This window comes from Schistocerca piceifrons, chromosome 2 (genome assembly GCF_021461385.2).
Source record: "Schistocerca piceifrons isolate TAMUIC-IGC-003096 chromosome 2, iqSchPice1.1, whole genome shotgun sequence".
Lineage (NCBI taxonomy): Eukaryota > Metazoa > Arthropoda > Insecta > Orthoptera > Acrididae > Schistocerca > Schistocerca piceifrons.
In genome coordinates, this window is record NC_060139.1 from 413,927,049 (window position 1) to 413,947,753 (window position 20,705).

Sequence of the window (20,705 nt, forward strand, 5' to 3'; positions counted from 1 at the left end):
TGGGAGTACGCATTAGGAGTGATTTAAAATGGAATGATCATATAATGTTGATCGTCGGTAAAGCAGACGCCAGACTGAGATTCATTGGAAGAATCCTAAGGAAATGCAATCCCAAAACAAAGGAAGTAGGTTACAGTACGCTTGTTCGCCCACTGCTTGAATACTGCTCAGCAGTGTGGGATCCGTACCAGATAGGGTTGATAAAAGATATAGAGAAGATCCAACGGAGAGCAGCACGCTTCGTTACAGGATCATTTAGTAATCGCGAAAGCGTTACGGAGATGATAGATAAACTCCAGTGGAAGACTCTGCAGGAGAGACGCTCAGTAGCTCGGTACGGGCTTTTGTCAGAGTTTCGAGAACATACCTTCACCGAAGAGTCAAGCAGTATATTGCTCCCTCCTACGTATATCTCGCGAAGAGACCATGAGGATAAAATCAGAGAGATTAGAGCCCACACAGAGGCATACCGACAATCCTTCTTTCCACGAACAATACGAGACTGGAATAGAAGGGAGAACCGATAGAGGTACTCAAGGTACCCTCCGCCACACACCGCCAGGTGGCTTGCGGAGTATGGATGTAGAAGTAGTAGATGTAGATGTGTGTATTAAGTTAAGACACCATAGTCAGTGTTATTCCTCTAGCGACTGTTATTGATTTACGATTTTAACCACGAAAATAACCCTTCCATCGGTTAAAAAAGCTATATCACGAGTTAGATAAGCACACTAAAGAGACGAAATCGCAATGCGAAGAAAGAATTTGCGACATAAGCGAAAGCTGGTAAGCGTGTTTCTACATCTGAAAGATGATGTGTACTCAAATTTTGGGCCAGTCCTATAAGACTGGCATCACTAGCGCCACTATGAGGATACAGATCAAGTTTGCTTTAAATACACGCTTTTACGGTCTTGAGCGTTAATTACATTTTGAGACTGGAGGCAGTCAGTTGACGTTAGTCAAGATTGCCTTTATGGCGACAAAAACACTATTTTCAACATCTGACTGAGTTTGAATGAGATGGTGTAATAGAGCTACGAGAAGCTGGACGTTCCTTCTGCGATATTGCACAAAACCTTGGCAGGAATGTAGCCACTGTACATGATCTCTGGCAGCGATGGTCACAGGAGTAGCTATAGCGCATCCTACTCCATCTGCAGTAGCAATGTGAGGAGTAGTTGGCATCACAGAAACACAACGAACTGATACAAATCAATTACTTCAAGGACAGCTCCGGGCCAGATGTCGTGTCGGGTGCAATTCACTGACCCCAAATCACCGCCATCTGCTACGGCAGTTGTGTCAAGCGAGAGCTCATTGGAGGGCAGGATGGAGGTCTGTTGTGTTTTCTGGTGGGTAACTGGTTCTGCCTCGGCGCCAGTGATGGCGAGTGTTGTTTAGGACGAGGCCAGTTGAGAGCCTACAACCAAACTGTCTGTGTGCTAGGTACATAGCACCTACACCTGGAGTTATGGTCTGGGGTGCGATTTCGTATGACAGTAGGAGCATTCCCTTGGTTATCCCAAGCAACCTGATTGCAAAATTGTGCCGCAGTCTGGTGATTCATCCTGCTGTGCTGCCATTCATAAACAGCGTTCCAGTGGGTGTTTTCCAACAGAACAATGCTCGCCCACATAACGCTGTTTTAACCTAAAACCGCATACAGAGTGTCGACATGTTGCCTTGGCCTGCTCAATCACCAAATATGTCTCCAATCGAGCTCATATTTGACTTCATTGGTAGACAGCTCCAGCAACATCCATAGACAGCATTAACTATCTCTGTATTTACCGACCAAGTGCAACGGGCGTGGAACGCCATCTCACAAACTAACAACCGGGCCCTGTATAACACAATATATTCACGTTTGCCTGCTCGCATTCAACATTCTGGCGTTATACTGGTTATTAATGTACCAGAAATTCACATTTGCAGTGGCTTATTTCACCCTTACGTTAACCTGTGATCCTGCAATGTTAATTACTTAAATATGTTACCTAGGTATTCCCGAAATTTCGTTACTCTACATTAATTATTTTTTGGTGTCTCGATTTTTTTCTGTCAGTGTATTTGTTAAGGTTTTAATCCATTTTAAGCAAGCGTGAATTTTTCCAGCAAGAGAGAAATTTGAATCGTTAGTGGACTGTTTCGAAACTGACCACTTATGTGGCATTTACTTTCAATAGCTTTTGAAATTCACTGAAGACATATATGCGAAAGACAAACTTGTTTAAGAGAATAAGACGAACGCTTAGGGGATGTTATGAGAACGTGTGGTAGTTGTGTTAAATAGGTTAGTGTAAATTTCCTACATTAAACGAGTTCATCTCAAAGGACAACTGCAGTAAATAATATTTTAATATACAGACACTTGTGGTTTTCAGTCCAAAAGACTGGTTTGGTGGGCGCTACTTTGTCCTATGTACGTCTCGTCATCTCTGCATATCTACTGTATCCTACATGCACGTAAACTGGTTTACTGCAGTCAAGCTTTAGTTCCCTTTACAGTTTTTATCCCTCACACTTTCCACCATTACCAAACAAACTACTCCTCCATTATTCATTCGCTGTCGACTCATTCTTTATTTTAGTCAAGTTGTGCCACACAGCTCTTCCCTCCACAATTCGAGGCAGCGCTCTCCGATTAGCTACTCGAAGAGTAATCTTCTGTAAAACTATATTCCAAGAACTTCTACTCTTCCCGTCTGTACTGTTCATCGTCCATATTTCACTTGCGTATTAGATTAGACTCCAGACAAATGCTTAATGGGTACTTAAATTTGGATTCGATGTTAACACATTTATCTCTTTCAGAAACGCTCTTCTTGCTATTACCAGACTACATTTTAAGTCCTCTTTCAGTGATCGTCAGCTATTTCACTGTCCAAATTACAAGCATCAACTGCTGCTTCTTGTATCTCGTTTCCTTATCTAATTCCCTGACCCTTTCCAGAATTAATTCAATTACCGTTGTGTTTTCAGGACTCTATTCATTCCGCTCAATTGATCTTCAATGTCCTTTGCCCTCTTTGATAGAATTACGATGTCATGAGCAAATCTCAAATTTTTAATTTCTTCTTATTAACATGACTTTCCTTTTCTTAATTTCTCCTTGGTTTCCTTCACCACTTGTTCTACACTGAGATGACAAAAGTCTTGGGTTACCTCTTAATATCATATTGGACCTTCTTTTTCCCGTCGCAGTGCAGCAGATCGACTTTGCATAGACTCAACAAATTGCTGGAAGTCCCCTGCAGAAAATTGAGCTATGGTGACTCTATAGCCGTCCATAACTGCGAAATCGTTGCCGGTGCATGACTTTGTGCACGTGCTGACCTCTCGATTACGTTCCAAAAATGTTATATGGGATTCATGTCGGGCGATCTGCGTAGCCAAATCAATCACTCGAGCCGTCCAGCATGTTCTTGAAAGCAGTCTCGAACAGCTGTGGCCAGTGATATGACGCATTATCATGGGAACTCCAAGCCCATAATTGGTTGCAAATGATCTACAAAAAGCGAACGTAATCATTTCCAGTGAGTCATCGCTTTAGCTGGACCAGGGGACCCAGTCCATTCCACGTATACACAGCCCGCACCATTACGAAGCCATCAACTGTTTATACAGTGCCTTGTTGATGACTTGGGTCCATGGCTTCGTGAGATCTGCTCTACACTGGAACTCTACCGTCAGCTATTACCCACTGCAGTCAGGGCTCATCTGACCAGGCCATGGTTTTCCAGTCGCCTAGGGTCCAATCGATATACACTCCTGGAAATTGAAATAAGAACACCGTGAATTCATTGTCCCAGGAAGGGGAAACTTTATTGACACAATCCTGGGGTCAGATACATCACATGATCACACTGACAGAACCACAGGCACATAGTCACAGGCAACAGAGCATGCACAATGTCGGCACTAGTACAGTGTATATCCACCTTTCGCAGCAATGCAGGCTGCTATTCTCCCATGGAGACGATCGTAGAGATGCTGGATGTAGTCCTGTGGAACGGCTTGCCATGCCATTTCCACCTGGCGCCTCAGTTGGACCAGCGTTCGTGCTGGACGTGCAGACCGCGTGAGACGACGCTTCATCCAGTCCCAAACATGCTCAATGGGGGACAGATCCGGAGATCTTGCTGGCCAGGGTAGTTGACTTACACCTTCTAGAGCACGTTGGGTGGCACGGGATACATGCGGACGTGCATTCTCCTGTTGGAACAGCAAGTTCCCTTGCCGGTCTAGGAATGGTAGAACGATGGGTTCGATGACGGTTTTGATGTACCGTGCACTATTCAGTGTCCCCTCGACGATCACCAGTGGTGTACGGCCAGTGTAGGAGATCGCTCCCCACACCATGATGCCGGGTGTTGGCCCTGTGTGCCTCGGTCGTATGCAGTCCTGATTGTGGCGCTCACCTGCACGGCGCCAAACACGCATACGACCATCATTGGCACCAAGGCAGAAGCGACTCTCATCGCTGAAGACGACACATCTCCATTCGTCCCTCCATTCACGCCTGTCGCGACACCACTGGAGGCGGGCTGCACGATGTTGGGGCGTGAGCGGAAGACGGCCTAACGGTGTGCGGGACCGTAGCCCAGCTTCATGGAGACGGTTGCGAATGGTCCTCGCCGATACCCCAGGAGCAACAGTGTCCCTAATTTGCTGGGAAGTGGCGGTGCGGTCCCCTACGGCACTGCGTAGGATCCTACGGTCTTGGCGTGCATCCGTGCGTCGCTGCGGTCCGGTCCCAGGTCGACGGGCACGTGCACCTTCCGCCGACCACTGGCGACAACATCGATGTACTGTGGAGACCTCACGCCCCACGTGTTGAGCAATTCGGCGGTACGTCCACCCGGCCTCCCGCATGCCCACTATACGCCCTCGCTCAAAGTCCGTCAACTGCACATACGGTTCACGTCCACGCTGTCGCGGCATGCTACCAGTGTTAAAGACTGCGATGGAGCTCCGTATGCCACGGAAAACTGGCTGACACTGACGGCGGCGGTGCACAAATGCTGCGCAGCTAGCGCCATGCGACGGCCAACACCGCGGTTCCTGGTGTGTCCGCTGTGCCGTGCGTGTGATCATTGCTTGTACAGCCCTCTCGCAGTGTCCGGAGCAAGTATGGTGGGTCTGACACACCGGTGTCAATGTGTTCTTTTTTCCATTTCCAGGAGTGTAGTCACGAGCCCAGGAGAGGGGCTACGGGTTATGTGCTGTTAGCAACGATTCTCATGTCGGTCGTCTGCTGCCATACCCCATTAACATCAGATTTCGCCGCACTATGCTAACGGATACGTTCGTCGTACATCCCACATTGATTTCTGCGCTTATTTCGTGCTTGTCTGATAGCACTGACAACTCCACGAAAACACCGCTGCTTTAGGTCGTTACATGGAGGCCATCGGCCACTACGTTGTCCGTGATGAGAGTTGGCACTCCAGGCACATTCTTGGATCTCAGAATATTACGTTCCCTAACGATTTCCGGAATGGAATGTTCAATGCATCTACATCCAACTACCATACAGCGTTCAGAGTCTGTTGATTCATGTAGTGCGACCATAATCATGTCGGAAAAATTTTCAAATAAATCACCTGAGTACAAATGACAGCTCTGCCCATGCACTGCCCTTTTATACCCTAAATGGTACTACTACCATCTGTATAAGGAGCATGTCAGTATCGCATGACTTTTGACACCTCAGTGTACATACAAAATGAAAAACATGGAGGGGTAGGGTCGAATGCCAACGGCCTTGCCGCAGTGGTAATACCGGTTCCCGTCAGATCACCGAAGTTAAGCGCTGTCGGGCTGGGCTACCACTTGGATGGGTAACCATGCGGTTTGCCTAGCGCTATTGACAAGCGGGTTTGCACTCAGCCCTTGTGAGGCACACTGAGGAGCTACTTGACTGAGAAGTAGCGGCTCCGGTCTCGTAAACTCACATACGGTCGGGGGAGTGGTGTGCTGACCACAAGTCCCTCCATATCCGCATTCAGTGACGCCTGTGGGCTGAGGATGACATGGCGACCGGTCGGTGCCGCTGGGTCTTCCAAGGCCTGTTCAAAAGGAGTTTAGATTAGTTTAGTAGGATAGAACACTTTCTCATACCCTTCTCAACGTCAGAACGAAGCAGGAGAAACCGTTTTGTAAACTTGGCAACATAATCACAGAGGACAATAGATGCTTAATGGAAGTGAACAGAAGGATAATATTGGCAGTAGGCATTTATGACTAAGGAAAACATTTTAACTCGCAAACATGTGAATACTGAAGTCCGATTATCATTTGCAAAATCACTTGCATGGAGCACACTCCTCTATGTATGTAGAACTTGTGGTCTGGGTGAATTGGGAAGTAGCCGACATGGAGCTACTGAAATATGGTTATGGTGGAAGATGGCAAGAATGAGCAATACGTAAAGAAAAACCAACATAGAAGTCTTGAGGGAAGCCAGCAGAAGGCTATTAAAGGAAATAGAAAAGAGAAAAATAAAGTACGCTGGATATGTCATCTGACACAACACCTTCATCATTTAATATTCTTGAAGCGAAAGTGCTCGGAAGGAAAGGAAGAAGACGGGATAGGATGAAGTACTTGGGAGGCACCTAGAAGAGGATAGGATGCGACAATTACATGGAAATGAAACGAAAGGCCAATGACAGAAGAGAGTGGTTGCATCGACAAGGCATAATCCTTTAGAATATATATGTACAATTCTTCGTAGTCGGGCTTCTGTACAAGTTTTAGACAGCCTTCGCTCCCTGTGTGTTTGCCTGATAGCTTAAGAATTTAGACAAGTGTATGCCATTCAACAGCGTCAAAAACATTAAGTGTTTACAAAAGCTATTAATAACGATTTACCTTATTTTATCGTATCATCTAAGATAAGACATAAGGTCGTAATTGGTTCGCAGGTTCCTTCGTTTCTCCAGAATTAAGCTGATCATCCCCAGTAGGCTTCTACCACTCGTTTCATCCTTCAAGTACTTTATAATCGTAATTCATTAACCTATGGGTTCGGAAATACTCATACGTACCTGTCAACATTTGCCTTCTTTAGTATGATGTTTATTACATTCATCTCTAAGTCTAAGGGTATTTTGTCTACCTATACACCAAGTCAATTAGTTTTAACATGGTTGATTTTCCCTAGGATTGCTCAGCGAGTATATCTGTTCCAGCTGAAACGCTTATACTTAGGTCTTTCAGTGCTCTGTCAAATTCTTCTCGCAGTATCGCTCACCCGAACTCACTTTCATCCATATGCAAGTTTCTTTCCTTTACATAACCTTTCTATACATTCCTTCCACTTTTCAGTCGTCCTTTAGTACCAGATTGCCATCTGAGCTCTTGAATTTCACACAACTGCATCTTTACTGTCATAAATTTTACTACATGCAGAATCCACCTTCCCTATATTCATTCATAGATATACACATTGCATTTGATTTCCAGCCGTTTGTGTTTTGCCAGTTCGCACTTACTATCAGTCTAATTATTTCAACGTGATATTCTCATTTACCTGCGTCACTTACCACATTTTTACATTTTCTCCTTTCCTAAATTAAATTTTATATCTCGAATGTTATCTAAGAATTTCTGTGAAGCTTTATCTATTTACATGACTGTTGCCGTGCTGCCTTCTCTATTTCGTCTCTCAAAGTTAGCCACTGATTTTCTATTTTATTTACAAACCGCTCATTAGCTTCAATAAACTTAATAATTGAGATGTAGTTCCCCGTAGAGACACTCCGTACAACACCGTGGCTACGGTTGAGTAAGCAAAGGAGCAGTACAACATTGTTCAGCATGACAAGTCCATACTCGCTTTGCAGCGGACGTAAGTTATAAAATAGCATTAAACAACGTAGATCGCTCCCGTGATACCATGAGTATCAATACCTGGTGAACTAACGGAATCCCATATACAGGAAAAATAATCAAAAACCGACCGTATATAATAGTCTATGCGATTATGTAAAATGAAGCAGCACCGGTCCCTCAATTACAACAGCTCAGTCGGCAGAAAGCAGCTCATTGCAAAGCCAGACGGCAAGAAGCTGCACTTACACTATGTGATCAAAAGTATCCGGATACCTGGCTAAAAATGACTTACAAGTTCGTAGCACCCTCCATCGGTAATGCTGGAATTCAATATGATGTTGGCCTATCCTTAGCGTTGATGACAGCTTCCACTCTCGCAGATATACGTCCAATCAGAAGCTGGAAGGTTTCTTGGGGAATGGCAGCCCATTCTTCACGGAGTAATGCGCTGAGGAGAGCTATCGATGTCGGTCGGTGAGGCATGGCACGAAGTCGGCGATGCAAAACACCCCAAAGGTATTCTATAGGATTTAGGTCAGGAAACTGTGCAGGCCCAGGGTTTGTTATTGTCCTGTATCCACTCCACCAGAGACCGTGCATTATGAACAGGTGCTCCATCGTGTTGAGAGATGCAATCGCCATCCCCGAATTGCTCTTCAACAGTAGGAAGTAAGAAGGTGCTTAAAACATTAATGTAGTCCTGTGCTGTGATAGTGCCACGCAAAACAACAAGGAGTGCAAGGCCCCTCCATGAAAAACACAACCACACCATAACACCAGCGCCTCTGAATTTTACTGTTGGCACCACACACGCTGGCAGATGACGTTCACTGGGCATTCGCCATACTCACATTCTACCATCGGTTCGCCACATTGCGTACCGTGATTCGTCACTCCACACAACAATCGTCCAATGTTTACGCTCCTTACACCAAGCGGAGTGTCGTTTGGCATTTAACGGCGGGATGTGTGGCTTATGAGCAGCCGCTCGACTATGAAATCGAAGTTTTCTCACCTCCCGCCTAACTGTCATAGTAACTGTAGTGGATCCCGAGGCAGTTTGGAATTCCTGTGTGATGGTATGGATAGATGTCTGCCTATTACACATTACGACCCTCTTCAACAGTCGGCGGTCTCTGTCAGTCAACAGACGTAGTCGGCCTGTACGCTTTTGTGCTGTACATGTCCCTTCAAGTTTCCACTTCACTACCACATTGGAAACAGTGCACCTATGGATGTTTAGAAGTTGGAAATCTCGGATACAGACGTATCACACAAGTGACAACCAATCATCTGACCACGTTCGAAGTCCTTGAGTTCCGCGGAGCGCACCGTTCTGCTCTCTCATGATGTCTAATGACTACTGATGTCTCTGATATGAAGTACCTGACGGTAGGCGGCAGCACATGCACCTAATACGAAAAACGTATATTTTTGGGGGTGTCCGGATACTTTATCATATAGTGTATTACCGCAATCGCTGGCAGTGGATGTTTAACGACAATTGTCGTGTCTAAGAGGGCTGCTCAGATTGTCTCCTAAATCGTTTACGTAGATCTAAAACAAAAGAGGGCCTATAATACTTCCTTGGGGAACACCAGACATAGCTCCTGTTTTACTCGATGTCTTTTCTTCAGTTATTACGAAATGTGGCCTTTCTACAGGAAATTACGAATCCACTCACAGAACTGAGACGATACTCCATAATCCTGTAATTTACTTAGAAGTCAATGGTGAGGAACAGTGTCAAAAGCCATCTGGAAATCTAAGAATATAGAATCAATTTGACGTCCCCTGTCGGTAACACTCATTACTTCGTGAGAATAAAGAGCTACTTATGTTTCACAAGAACGATATTTTCTGAATCCATGTCGGCTATCTGTCAACATATCGGTTTGTTCGAGGTGATTTATAATGTTCTGCCATAGTATATGTTCCAAAATCCTACTGCAGATTGAAGTTAGTGATATGGGTCGGCCGGCCGGGGTGGCCGAGCGGTTCTAGGCGCTTCCGTCTGGAACCGCGCGACTGCTACGGTTGCAGGTTCGAATCCTGCCTCGGACATGGATGTGTGTGATATCCTTAGGTTAGTTAGGTTTAAGTAGTTCTAAGTTCTAGGGGACTGATGACCTCAGAAGTTAAGTCCCATAGTGCTCAGAGCCATTTGAACCATTTTTGATAAGGGTCTGTAATTTAGAGGATTACTCATACTTCCTTTCTTGATGTGACTTGTGTAACTTTCCAGTCTTTGGGCACGGATCTTTCTACGAGCGTAGAACGGAGCTGCTGTATCAGCATACTCTGAAAGGAATCTGATTGGCGTACGATATGGACAGAAGTGTTTCAAGGGTTTTATTAATTGTTTTAAGCTGATCGTAACAGTGTAGATAAATCTTCAGGCATTTAGACGTAGGCAATGATATCTTTAAATCTAGCAGCTAGTAGTTATCTGCATAAACTATCCTTTCTTTAAACTAGTCCACCAGAAAGAAGCTTGATGTAAAGAGTGCTACTATTGTCTTGCTACACTGTTATACAGATAACTTATATTATGCAAAATGTCCCATTCGAAAGAGGCCCCACAAACAAACATTTCCTTAAATTACACTTATAAGCTTCGCATAAAAATCACGGAATGAAATGAATGCGTCATACCTTGTTCATGGGGAAATAAATGTGGTTCATAAAAGGTGATGGAAGTGACCTCCCTCGACTTGCAAACACAGCTAATCACATGTAATTCGTATTATAGATGGTATCTTCTCTCAGCCATTATTTCGGTTTGTCGTAGTTTCTCTGTGTGATTTAAATTACAATATAGTAATCTAGGTTCAGTGTTTCAGTGCCTTCCTTAAATCCCTTATTTCAACACGGTCCAAAAATACGCCTGGATCTCCATTTACCTCCATACAGACGGGACGTTAAACTTTAATTACGTCTGCCAGTATCACATTTACTTACACATATACATTTATTAGTTTCGTATAATTGGCGGTTTCTCCTCGCCACAGCTGACGGTGCATTTACTAGTACACTGTCTTTCATTTAGTAGCAAACTGCTTGTTGCTAAACAACACCATTTTATGCCGATGGACCATTTTTTCTGTTGTCAATAGTTCTAATCCTAAGCACAAGCGTTACAGACGTACTACGAGTTCTGGAAAAACACATAACTACCCGAGCACAAACGTCCCGTCCGTCATAAATGTTACTGATCTGAGAATAGCTCGTCGATAGATGGAAACGTTCAAATATGTTCTGGTATCCCGTGTTTTAGTTTAAGGACGGAGAAGAATATTGACTGCCGTGAACCGAAAGAAAACTATCTAATTCGCTTTGTTACAAAAATTCTCCAAACGATTTTTCCTATGCAGTGGAGCCACTTCCTAAACCTTATTTCTCATACCGACTCCACTTTTTTTTATTTTAGCTTCTACGTTATATGTATCAAATAAAGCTTTCATTTGTTTAAACGCATATCTCATTTCCACTTTTGACGTCTTCGCTAATCTGCCTATCTCCTTAGCCATATGTCCAATGAGCTCAAGTTTTCTCAAGCCTCCTACCTTCCCACTCCTTTTCTCCTTCTAACCGACCATTTAATGTTCTGCTACCCATGAGCCTCGTCATCTCACTCTAAATATACATACAGACTCCGCAAGCCACTATACCGTCGTACCAATATTATTTTCTGTCCTATTTCATTCGTGCACTGAGCGACGGGAAATCACTGTATGCCTGTGTACACTCACTAATCTCCTCTTATTCTCGTGATTCCTACACGAGAAATCAATGGTGGTAACGTAATTGTATTTTTCGAGTACATCTGGTCTCAATTTACCCAACAGATCATTTTTTATGTCCCGTAATTCCTTAGCTGCTTCTATAGTTTTGAACTAGTAGTCCATTATGCTATTAAATGAAACGCTGCTTTTCTCCTGTCATTTTTCACACGTCTTCAGAGACGATTTGTAATGTTGTTAATCCATATGCACCCTCCTGGAGTTGTACTTAGGCTACATACATCAGGATGTCCAATTACCGGTGTTTATTAAACACATCTCAACTGAATACCTCACATTCACTGTTCACAGTATTTTGGTGTGTGAGTTTACTGTAGCTAGTGTTTCCAACAACAAAAAAAGCTACAATTCGCAGCACTATTAGTAGTAAACACACACAACCGACACACAGTGAACGGTGAAAGTTTTGTGTTTAGCTGAAATTTGTTCGATAAACACCAAAAACAAGACGTTCTGAGGCACGCAGACCAAATAAGTGCAACTCCATTACGGCACACATGGACTAATAAGATCACAAATCACCACTGAAAATGCTTCACAAAAAAATGAAGCCAAATGCGTATGGCATACAAAGAAAAGCCGTCATTTACTTGCATAACGGTCACATCTAGAAAAAGTTGAAAAAATTAAAAAGAACTGCAAAACTTTTGGCTTACCTCATTTGTTCCCTCTGCATTGTGCTGATTTCGACTTGTCAGATCTAATTCACTACCTTCATAGGCATGATTATCCTTTCCCTGACCCTGTGAACAGTAAGAACGTTGGTATAATATATACTCAGAACGAAAACAGTTAAATGACAACTTCATCGTTGGATTCTGCACATGATAATTATTTTTTGTGTTATTGTTATGATGCACTGAGCTGTGCATGGTTGGACCGCCGTGGCTTGCTACACATTCTTCGGCAATAAATATTTTAGTTCTAAAGATATGTTAAGCGTAGCCGCCGTTTCACAATACTGAGCAGAAATAGAAAATCTTATACGGGATGAAAGAACACAACAAATCATGTCCCATAGTCGCTGTTGGGGTATTTTTATTCAAATGTCCGATTATTCCGCAAAGTATTTACTGTCAGTTATAAAACATACAACAGCCATCCGTAACGTGGACAATTTCGCCGTATAAGAAAAGTTGGACGTCAAAGTGATAAATCTGAGCTGAATATAAGTCTTTGTAGGTTACGGCCTGTAGACACTGAATACTGAGATACATATACTGTACATCGATCTAGCACCATTTTGGTTGGTGGACGTCTATTTAGAGCCCTACGTCAAGTAAATGCCAAGCCATAAAAACCAACACAAAAACTGAAGTTATACCAAAAAATGACAAAGTTTCAAGTAACAGTACGGAGAAATCTAGGAATATTTAACAACGCCCTTCGTAACGCTACTGTGGAAAGCTCTAAGACAAGATTAAACCACCTACGGCGCGCACAGATGTGTTCAAGCACTCATTCTTCCGACGCTTGATACACGAATGGAACTGGAAAAAGTCTCAACACGCGGCACAACGCAAAGCAACCCCTGACCCGTACTTAACGATGGTTTTCACAGTATGTGTGTAGATGCAGTACAACAGTGGTAGTTTGAGTTTGAGCAGTGCAACGCCTGTATAAGGCTAGAACATGTTAAACGTTGCTTTCAAAGTGAGAGCAGCCGAACCAATAACTGATTAAATATCCATCATAGCTGTGTAAATTAAGGACATTTTAAGTCAACTGGTGTAATGCTATATGTATGATGCAAGGTCATCTATGCTCAAAACATGCGTTGAAGAGTAGAACACTGACTTCTGTTATATTTCCTAAAGAACGTAACTGGATCAGGTAGTAGCGTCAAGTAAGTTATATTTGACTTGTTTAAAAACAGCCAATGGGGGACATGAGTCCAACTGGTCAGATCATTACACGTCAGGATTCTCGTATGGAACTTACAGAAATTTACTCAGTTCAGTTATAGAGAGCAAAGCAAAGGCAGTGCACCAGTAGAGTGTTTATAACAACAGGCTTGCAATGAGAAGGCACATAGTAATTTACAGTTCAAATTGGTTCAAATGGCTCTGAGCACTATGGGACTCAACTGCTGAGGTCATTAGTCCCCTAGAACTTATAACTAGTCAAACCTAACTAACCTAAGGACATCACAAACATCCATGCCCGAAGCAGGATTCGAACCTGCGACCGTAGCGGTCTTGCGGTTCCAGACTGCAGCGCCTTTAACCGCACGGCCACTTCGGCCGGCAGTAATTTACGGGATATGACACTAATGTACATTAATCTGTCCATCGCTATTTCCACAATTAGTGTAGCATGCATTCGGGTAGAGTTTAATTGGAATCACAGTAACAGACGTTGGGATGGTAAGTCATAAGACGGCTACATTCTTTGGATAGTTTGATCATGTCTCGTTGCAGTTTTGACGCATAAATAATTCAAGCTACAGTTGTACTTCACTGGTGCATTTACCTCCATGGTCGCCGTTGTGGGAAGTTGGTTTCTTTGAGGGTGCAGCGCGGCAGACACATCGATTTCCCGTTCACCCGTAGCTTGGCAGTACTTCAGAAATACGAGCCAATGCAAGGCAAGTTTATATACCGCACATCACAGTTCCTTATCAGCGTTTATCTCGCAAGCCGAGGGGTTCTTTAGACCTTCACTGCTAAGCTGTTGTCGTAGTCATGTGATCCAGAGACGTTTTGCCTGAAGGAGAAACAAAAAAGTTATATTAACAATTCAGTGCTTGCGTTTCCATCGGCTTCGTTACTTCTAGCGATTAACTCCCATATCTTTCTTTATGCAAGTATTGTAGCATTTTCGTAGCGTGCGAAAATTTCGTACTCTTACTCTTATTCGCCAGGGACCAATGAAAACAGTTTAAATAAAAGGAACCGTATTTTCCAAGATAACTTTCATGCATACGGAACGAGTGTTACAGACGGAATATGATATGCACTATAGACAGTGTCTTGGACGAATTTCCCCATGCATCCACGAGGGCTTCAACCAGTTATCACCCCTGTAATGTTAAATAGTACATTAGAATTCGTCCAGACGCAACAACTCATGATGAGGCAGTGAACTGAAATGGGTCTGTCTGCTGCCTACACCGAAGCGTTCTGTCAGGCAGAAAAGATTTGGTTGGTCTATAGCGACTGTGGAGGGGGAAAGGGAATGAGCAGGGAGAGTAGGGGAGAGGAAGCAAATAGTCTTTGTAAACGTATTTATGGGAAAGAAGTCTGCACGTTATAAAAGAAAATATACGTAACTGCCAAGTACGGAAACAAGTTCTTATCGCTTTTAATACAATTGCCATCGTAGAAGTTACTCGAAAGCGCTAAGTAGAAGAACTGTATTGGACTCATACAATACATATTACAAAGTTCATTTCTTATAAGCAAATTGTGAAATTTTCAGTCAAACCTGCCATTTATCTTTAATAAGGAAACCTGTAGTTATTATCACTACTTTTGTTCCTCCCCGTCTTTCCCATGCAGAACGAAGTGTCATAACCGTACAGATCGCTTAAGAACGTTCCATATTCTTTCCTGTGCAGGTAAAGTATAAAGTTAATGAACAGAAAGCAAACTAATTTACCAGATAAACTGTGATCAGGGGCCATTACCAGATGGAAGCAAATCACGCTTAACAAGCCTGTCCAGAACACACATCGTTCGTTCTTATGTTGTCCGTAGCCTGTGGCAACAGTTCTAAGCACTGAGCAGAAATTTCATCCAAAGGTGGCGAAGGTATTTGTTGGTGACTGGTATAAGGAATATGACCACGATTCTATCCCAACTGCGATATCCCTTGCCCTAGACAACAGAAGTGCGATGTGACAGAGAAGTGTGCTCGGAATATTTCAGAAACGTGAAGTACACGAAAGGGGAGGGAAGTGCAAGTACAATTTCTGATGACAAAATTCTGTTATCAGGGGACTTACTATCATCTACTATAGCGTACGAGCTAATCTAATCGCAGATGTGATACGCATTTCGAACGCTATTTTTTCGTGCTATTTTCCATCTCTCTCTTCATTATGGCAGAGCTGCACACAGCGTATATTATTTTGTTGCCACGGAAAGACTATTGTGTACCGAATTTGCACAGATATTCCAATTACACTGCCTGACAAAACAAATGAAGCGCCGGCCACTGTGACCGAACGGTTCTAGGCGCTCAGTCCGGAGCCGCGTGACTGCTACGGTCGCAGGTTCGAATCCTGCCTCGGGCATGGATGTGTGTGATGTCCTTAGGTTCGTTAGGTTTAAGTAGTTCTAAGTTCTAGGGGACTGATGACCATAGATGTTAAGTCCCATAGTGCTCAGAGCCATTTGAACCATTTGAACCTGAAAATAAGTAATGGACTTCTTGCAACATTCGGTGTCATCTCGCATCATTGGTCCGAAAATAGCAGCTGCCGTTAACACCACAACACAAACGGCTGCGTATGCAGTGGTTCCGTGAGTGGGAAGATTGACATCTAATGAATGGTGTCACAATGTGTCCGGCGATGAAACGCTGTTCTGGGTCATCATAGTCGGTGAGTATGGCGATGACGTAGGGAGAGGCCACATTTTGCCAATGTTGTTGCGAAGTACAAAAATTTTACTCCTGGATTCACGCCATGGGGAGCCATCGGGTATGGCGTCACGGTTGGTGTGATTTAGCGAACTCTGGCAGCACCGTGGTACGTAACAAAATTCCCCATCCTCATGTGTTACCTCTCATGGGACAGCACCGTGCATCATCGTACAATTTTTCCGCTGGACATCGCTCGTCCAGACTTGACACATACCTCTACGAACTGTGTGCGTGATGCTGAGGTACTCCTGCGGCCAGCAAGACCACCAGATCTGTCAGCGATAGAACACGTGTTGAACCAGACCGGACGTCAACACCGTCCCCGGGCCAGTAACCAGGACATCAGCGTCCAGTTACAACATTTGTGGGTCAGGAGACGATTCAACTGCCTCGTGACACGCTTTCCCATCCGAATCAGTGCATCCATCCAGACCATGGTGGGTGCAGTGTCATACTGATAAGTGAGCTTATATAGTCAAATTCTTTGTAAATGTGACTCTATTTTGTAATCACTTAAATAGCATCATGTACCCACTATCCTGTGAATTTCACTTTCTTTCCTCCTCTCCTTATGGGTGCTTCACACTGTTTGCCAGGCAGTGTATACTCTGAACTGGAAAGGTTTTTGTACGTAAACAAGGAACTAAGTCTCAGTAAATTACAGATTCACTGAATGTAATGAAACAGTTGTAGTGCAGCCGTGGCTCTGATAAATCCATTAATTTTTTTTCCACCTGCCATTAGATATATTTTGGCTTTTCAAGGCTATTGACACGATACAGAAATGAAGGAGTCATTTAGCTTTAAACCTCTTTGCACCATAAACAACTTACCTGACATTACCTATAGGAAGAAGCGACCACACAATTGTAAATGAATACGTAAAGACTCTGGCATTCCTTGATCACGAAACAAGAATCCTGCTTTCTGTTCCTTCTACAAGATGTAGATCCTCGTGGGCCATCCTGACTAGGTTTTCCGTGCTTGCACTACATCAACTCAGGCTAATGCTGTCACTGTTCCTTTGAAACAACCACGGACAACTACCTTCCCGTCCTTCCCCAGCGCAGCTAGCGTCTCGTCCATGACCTCGGTGGCAACGGGCCAGTGGACTGGTCTTTTTTGTGGATATATCAAAACTGAAAATCTCGAACTGTTGCCTCTGAAACATGTCCTCCTTCCTCCTTATTTAGAGCTCTTTGTACAGTCAAATGGTTCAAATGGCTCTGAGCACTATGGGACTTAACATCTGAGGTCATCAGTCCCATAGAACTTAGAACTACTTAAACCTAACTAACCTAAGGACATCACACACATCCATGCCCGAGGCAGGATTCGAAACTGCGACCGTAGCGGTCGCGCGGTTCCAGACTGAAGCGCCTAGAACCGCTCGGCCACAACGGCCAGCATGTACAGTCACATGTCTTGTTTAGGAACTTAGTCATAATTTGACTGGTAACTCTTTTGTAGGACCGGAGCCACTTTCTGAGGTTACGCATTATGTTTCACGTGTACCGAGGAGAACTGTGCTCTCATCTGTTATTGTTTACTTCAGTTTTGTGAGTATGCCGCGGGGCGCTGTAGAATTCCCGGTTCGATTGGAAGAAATACCCCTATCCGAAAGCGGTAGAAGGGCGGTCGGAACTGGGGATATTTTGAAGAAGATTAACAGTTCCGGTATCGTGGTCGAAAACTGGAATTGATCCTACTTCGTTTCGTTCTTGGGACTATACTAACTCAAATAAATATTTCTAGGTCTAGTACGTGTATGTGTCTGAGTGTGTGTGTGTGTGTGTGTGTGTGTGTGTGTGTGTGTGTATTTATGTGCCCAAATTAATTAAGCTAATGACTTGCTCGACATATAATCCAACGTACGATTCGACAGGCTGCAGATATGCAATGTCTTTCCTAACCCACTGAAAGTAGGCGCACACAGCGCGAAAGAGTCCACATTAGGGGCAGGCTTCATCTTCATAGAATACTTAGTTGGACAAAATCTATTACAAGGACAGTGCTGACTCTCTGTAGAGTTCCCGGATTTACTGTTCTTGTGCTAAATCACAGTAACTGTAGGTCTGATACCAGCCTACGATTTGCAATCGTCTCAATCAAATTTGTGTCCACTCGTATGTATGAGCTATTCAATATGTTACAGGATTCTCACGGTAAAGCATTTTTACATTTCAGGCTTGATGGAGGAATATGTAAGGGTTGGTTGCGTGATTACCGTTTTAGTGTATTCAGCCGTTCGAGAATGCAATATTATGCGTGAAAATTCTAGTCAATTTGTTTTTGAAACGTGGAGAATATCTTGAGATCATAAGCAATATCATTTAAGGTGATCGAAAAACTAACTATTCCTTTGGTTTTTCAATTCATCCGTATAGATGTTAATTTTAAAAAGCGAAACAAAGTTTGCGAATGTTATGTACTACTGGTAAGAAATCAATGCATCCAAAATAAAATACATTTCTGCAAAATATCGGCTCCATTATGCATTTACATTTATGACTCCTCGGTAATTAAGCACAATACGTGGTTTTTTGCAGCTTAAAATAAGACACATAAGTATGGCTTCTGATGAAAATGCTGTAGTACTCTTACTACCCACTAGACGAAACGCGTTTACTTGATCGGCAATTTAAGATGCCGAAATCACTGTGTTTGGCAAAATAATGTTTTACTATATAATTCAGACTTGCGAACTTTTTATCCTATGATCTACAGAAGACATTATCATGTTTTTAAATGGATTAATGTACTTTTTTCAATGGAATTTAACAGCCCATACAAAGAAGAATGCTGTGTTGCAGCCCATCTGATGCTCACAGTGCTGCTTTTCACAAACAGTGCCAGAATCAAACATGTACAAGCAATGTGACAGTAACGCTAGTGCCTCTAAGCGTAGGTTTCAGTCATTGGATTGCATAACTGATGATGGTCGAAGTAGAGAGGATATAAAATGTAGGCTGGCAATGGCAAGGAAAGCGTTTCTGAAGAAGAGAAATTTGTTAACATCCAGTATTGATTTAAGTGTCAGGAAGTCATTTCTGAAAGTATTCGCATGGAGTGTAGCCATGTATGGAAGTGAAACATGGACGATAAATAGTTTGGACAAGAAGAGAATAGAAGCTTTCGAAATGTGGTGCTACAGAAGAATGCTGAAGATTAGATGGGTAGATCACGTAACTAATGAGGAAGTATTGAATAGGATTGAGGAGAAGAGAAGTTTGTGGCACAACTTGACCAGAAGAAGGGATCGGTTGGTAGGACATGTTCTGAGGCATCAAGGGATCACCAATTTAGTATTGGAGGGCAGCGTGGAGGGTAAAAATCGTAGAGGGAGACCAAGAGATGAATACACTAAGCAGATTCATAAGCATGTAGGTTGCAGTAGGTACTGGGAGATGAAAAAGCTTGCACAGGATAGAGTAGCATGGAGAGCTGCATCAAACCAGTCTCAGGACTGAAGACCACAACAACAAAACAACATGTATGAAATTCATAAAATAAAACAAATATTTAGTCAGCACCTAAGAAAAGCATTCTGCTATTCGTTACGTGCTCTATGTTACTAATCCAGTGACTTGAAATCTCCGTATCTTCGAGTTAGCGACGATTAAATGATGTTTACGGCAGTCTAAATCACAGACGTCATCCGCCTCATAAGCTAAATTCTGTGATAACGGCAACGCATTGTGGAACCAGAATGTAAGATGATTAAGTGGCCTGTCAATGTTTAGCTTCTAAGAGATATACCTCAAGTTCAATTGGAACTGGTTTGGCGGTCGGAACTGATTCAGGCAAATCGCAGAAAACATAAATATGGACAACAAGATCCAAACATCGCTCCTTCTCAATGGAAGTCGGTAGTCTTAACCACTGCCCCATCTCACTCAGTGAATTGAAGAATTGAAGATCGATGAGAGTTACCAAGACATCAGTGTTGCCAAACACTCATATTTAATTATCCCAGTTATTAGTCTGAATTGTTTGGAGACGTTTTCAGTGATGTGTACTCTGACCTCTGTTTTTTCTTTTTTTTTTCGCTTTGAGAGCTCCCAGACCACTACGAAATATGTACTTCACACGAAGAAAGAGCAGCAAAATGAGCTTAGAAAGTCTTCGGTACGGTGAGAACACTTTTACTGGCGCCTTGGAAAAAGTAACTTTTTGAACCGTGACTTAGTATCTGCGCAAAGAACTGTATCCTGCAGAACTAGATGTCATGCGCTGCAAATTTCGAATATTGAAACTCATACTAACAGCTGGACATTGACAACCTCTGAACGTTTGTTACTGTCTTGACTACAAGCTATATGGTCGCAATTGCTGTAATCGTGCTTGGAAGTATAGCCACTTTCAAGGACACGTGCACGACCCAGTGGTTATGACAAGTGAAACAGATTGCTTTACAGGAGTGTACCACATCCTTTTGCTGTCATAAAGACCTTAGACCGGAAAAGAGCGGAA

General features: G+C 43.3%; 1 protein-coding gene across 1 annotated transcript in view; it reads right to left on the minus strand.

Annotated features, from left to right (window-relative positions):
• LOC124775436 (sodium-dependent nutrient amino acid transporter 1-like) overlaps window positions 1–14,123 on the minus strand; it is an 84,848-nt gene extending 70,725 nt beyond the window's left edge. Inside the window, exons 1-2 of the mRNA XM_047250269.1 lie at window positions 14,118–14,123; window positions 12,302–12,388 (exon numbers count right to left, since the gene is read on the minus strand). Of these exons, the coding sequence (XP_047106225.1) occupies window positions 12,302–12,388; window positions 14,118–14,123 (93 nt within the window). The remainder of the gene's footprint in view (window positions 1–12,301; window positions 12,389–14,117) is intronic.
• Window positions 14,124–20,705: the final 6,582 nt, after the last annotated feature.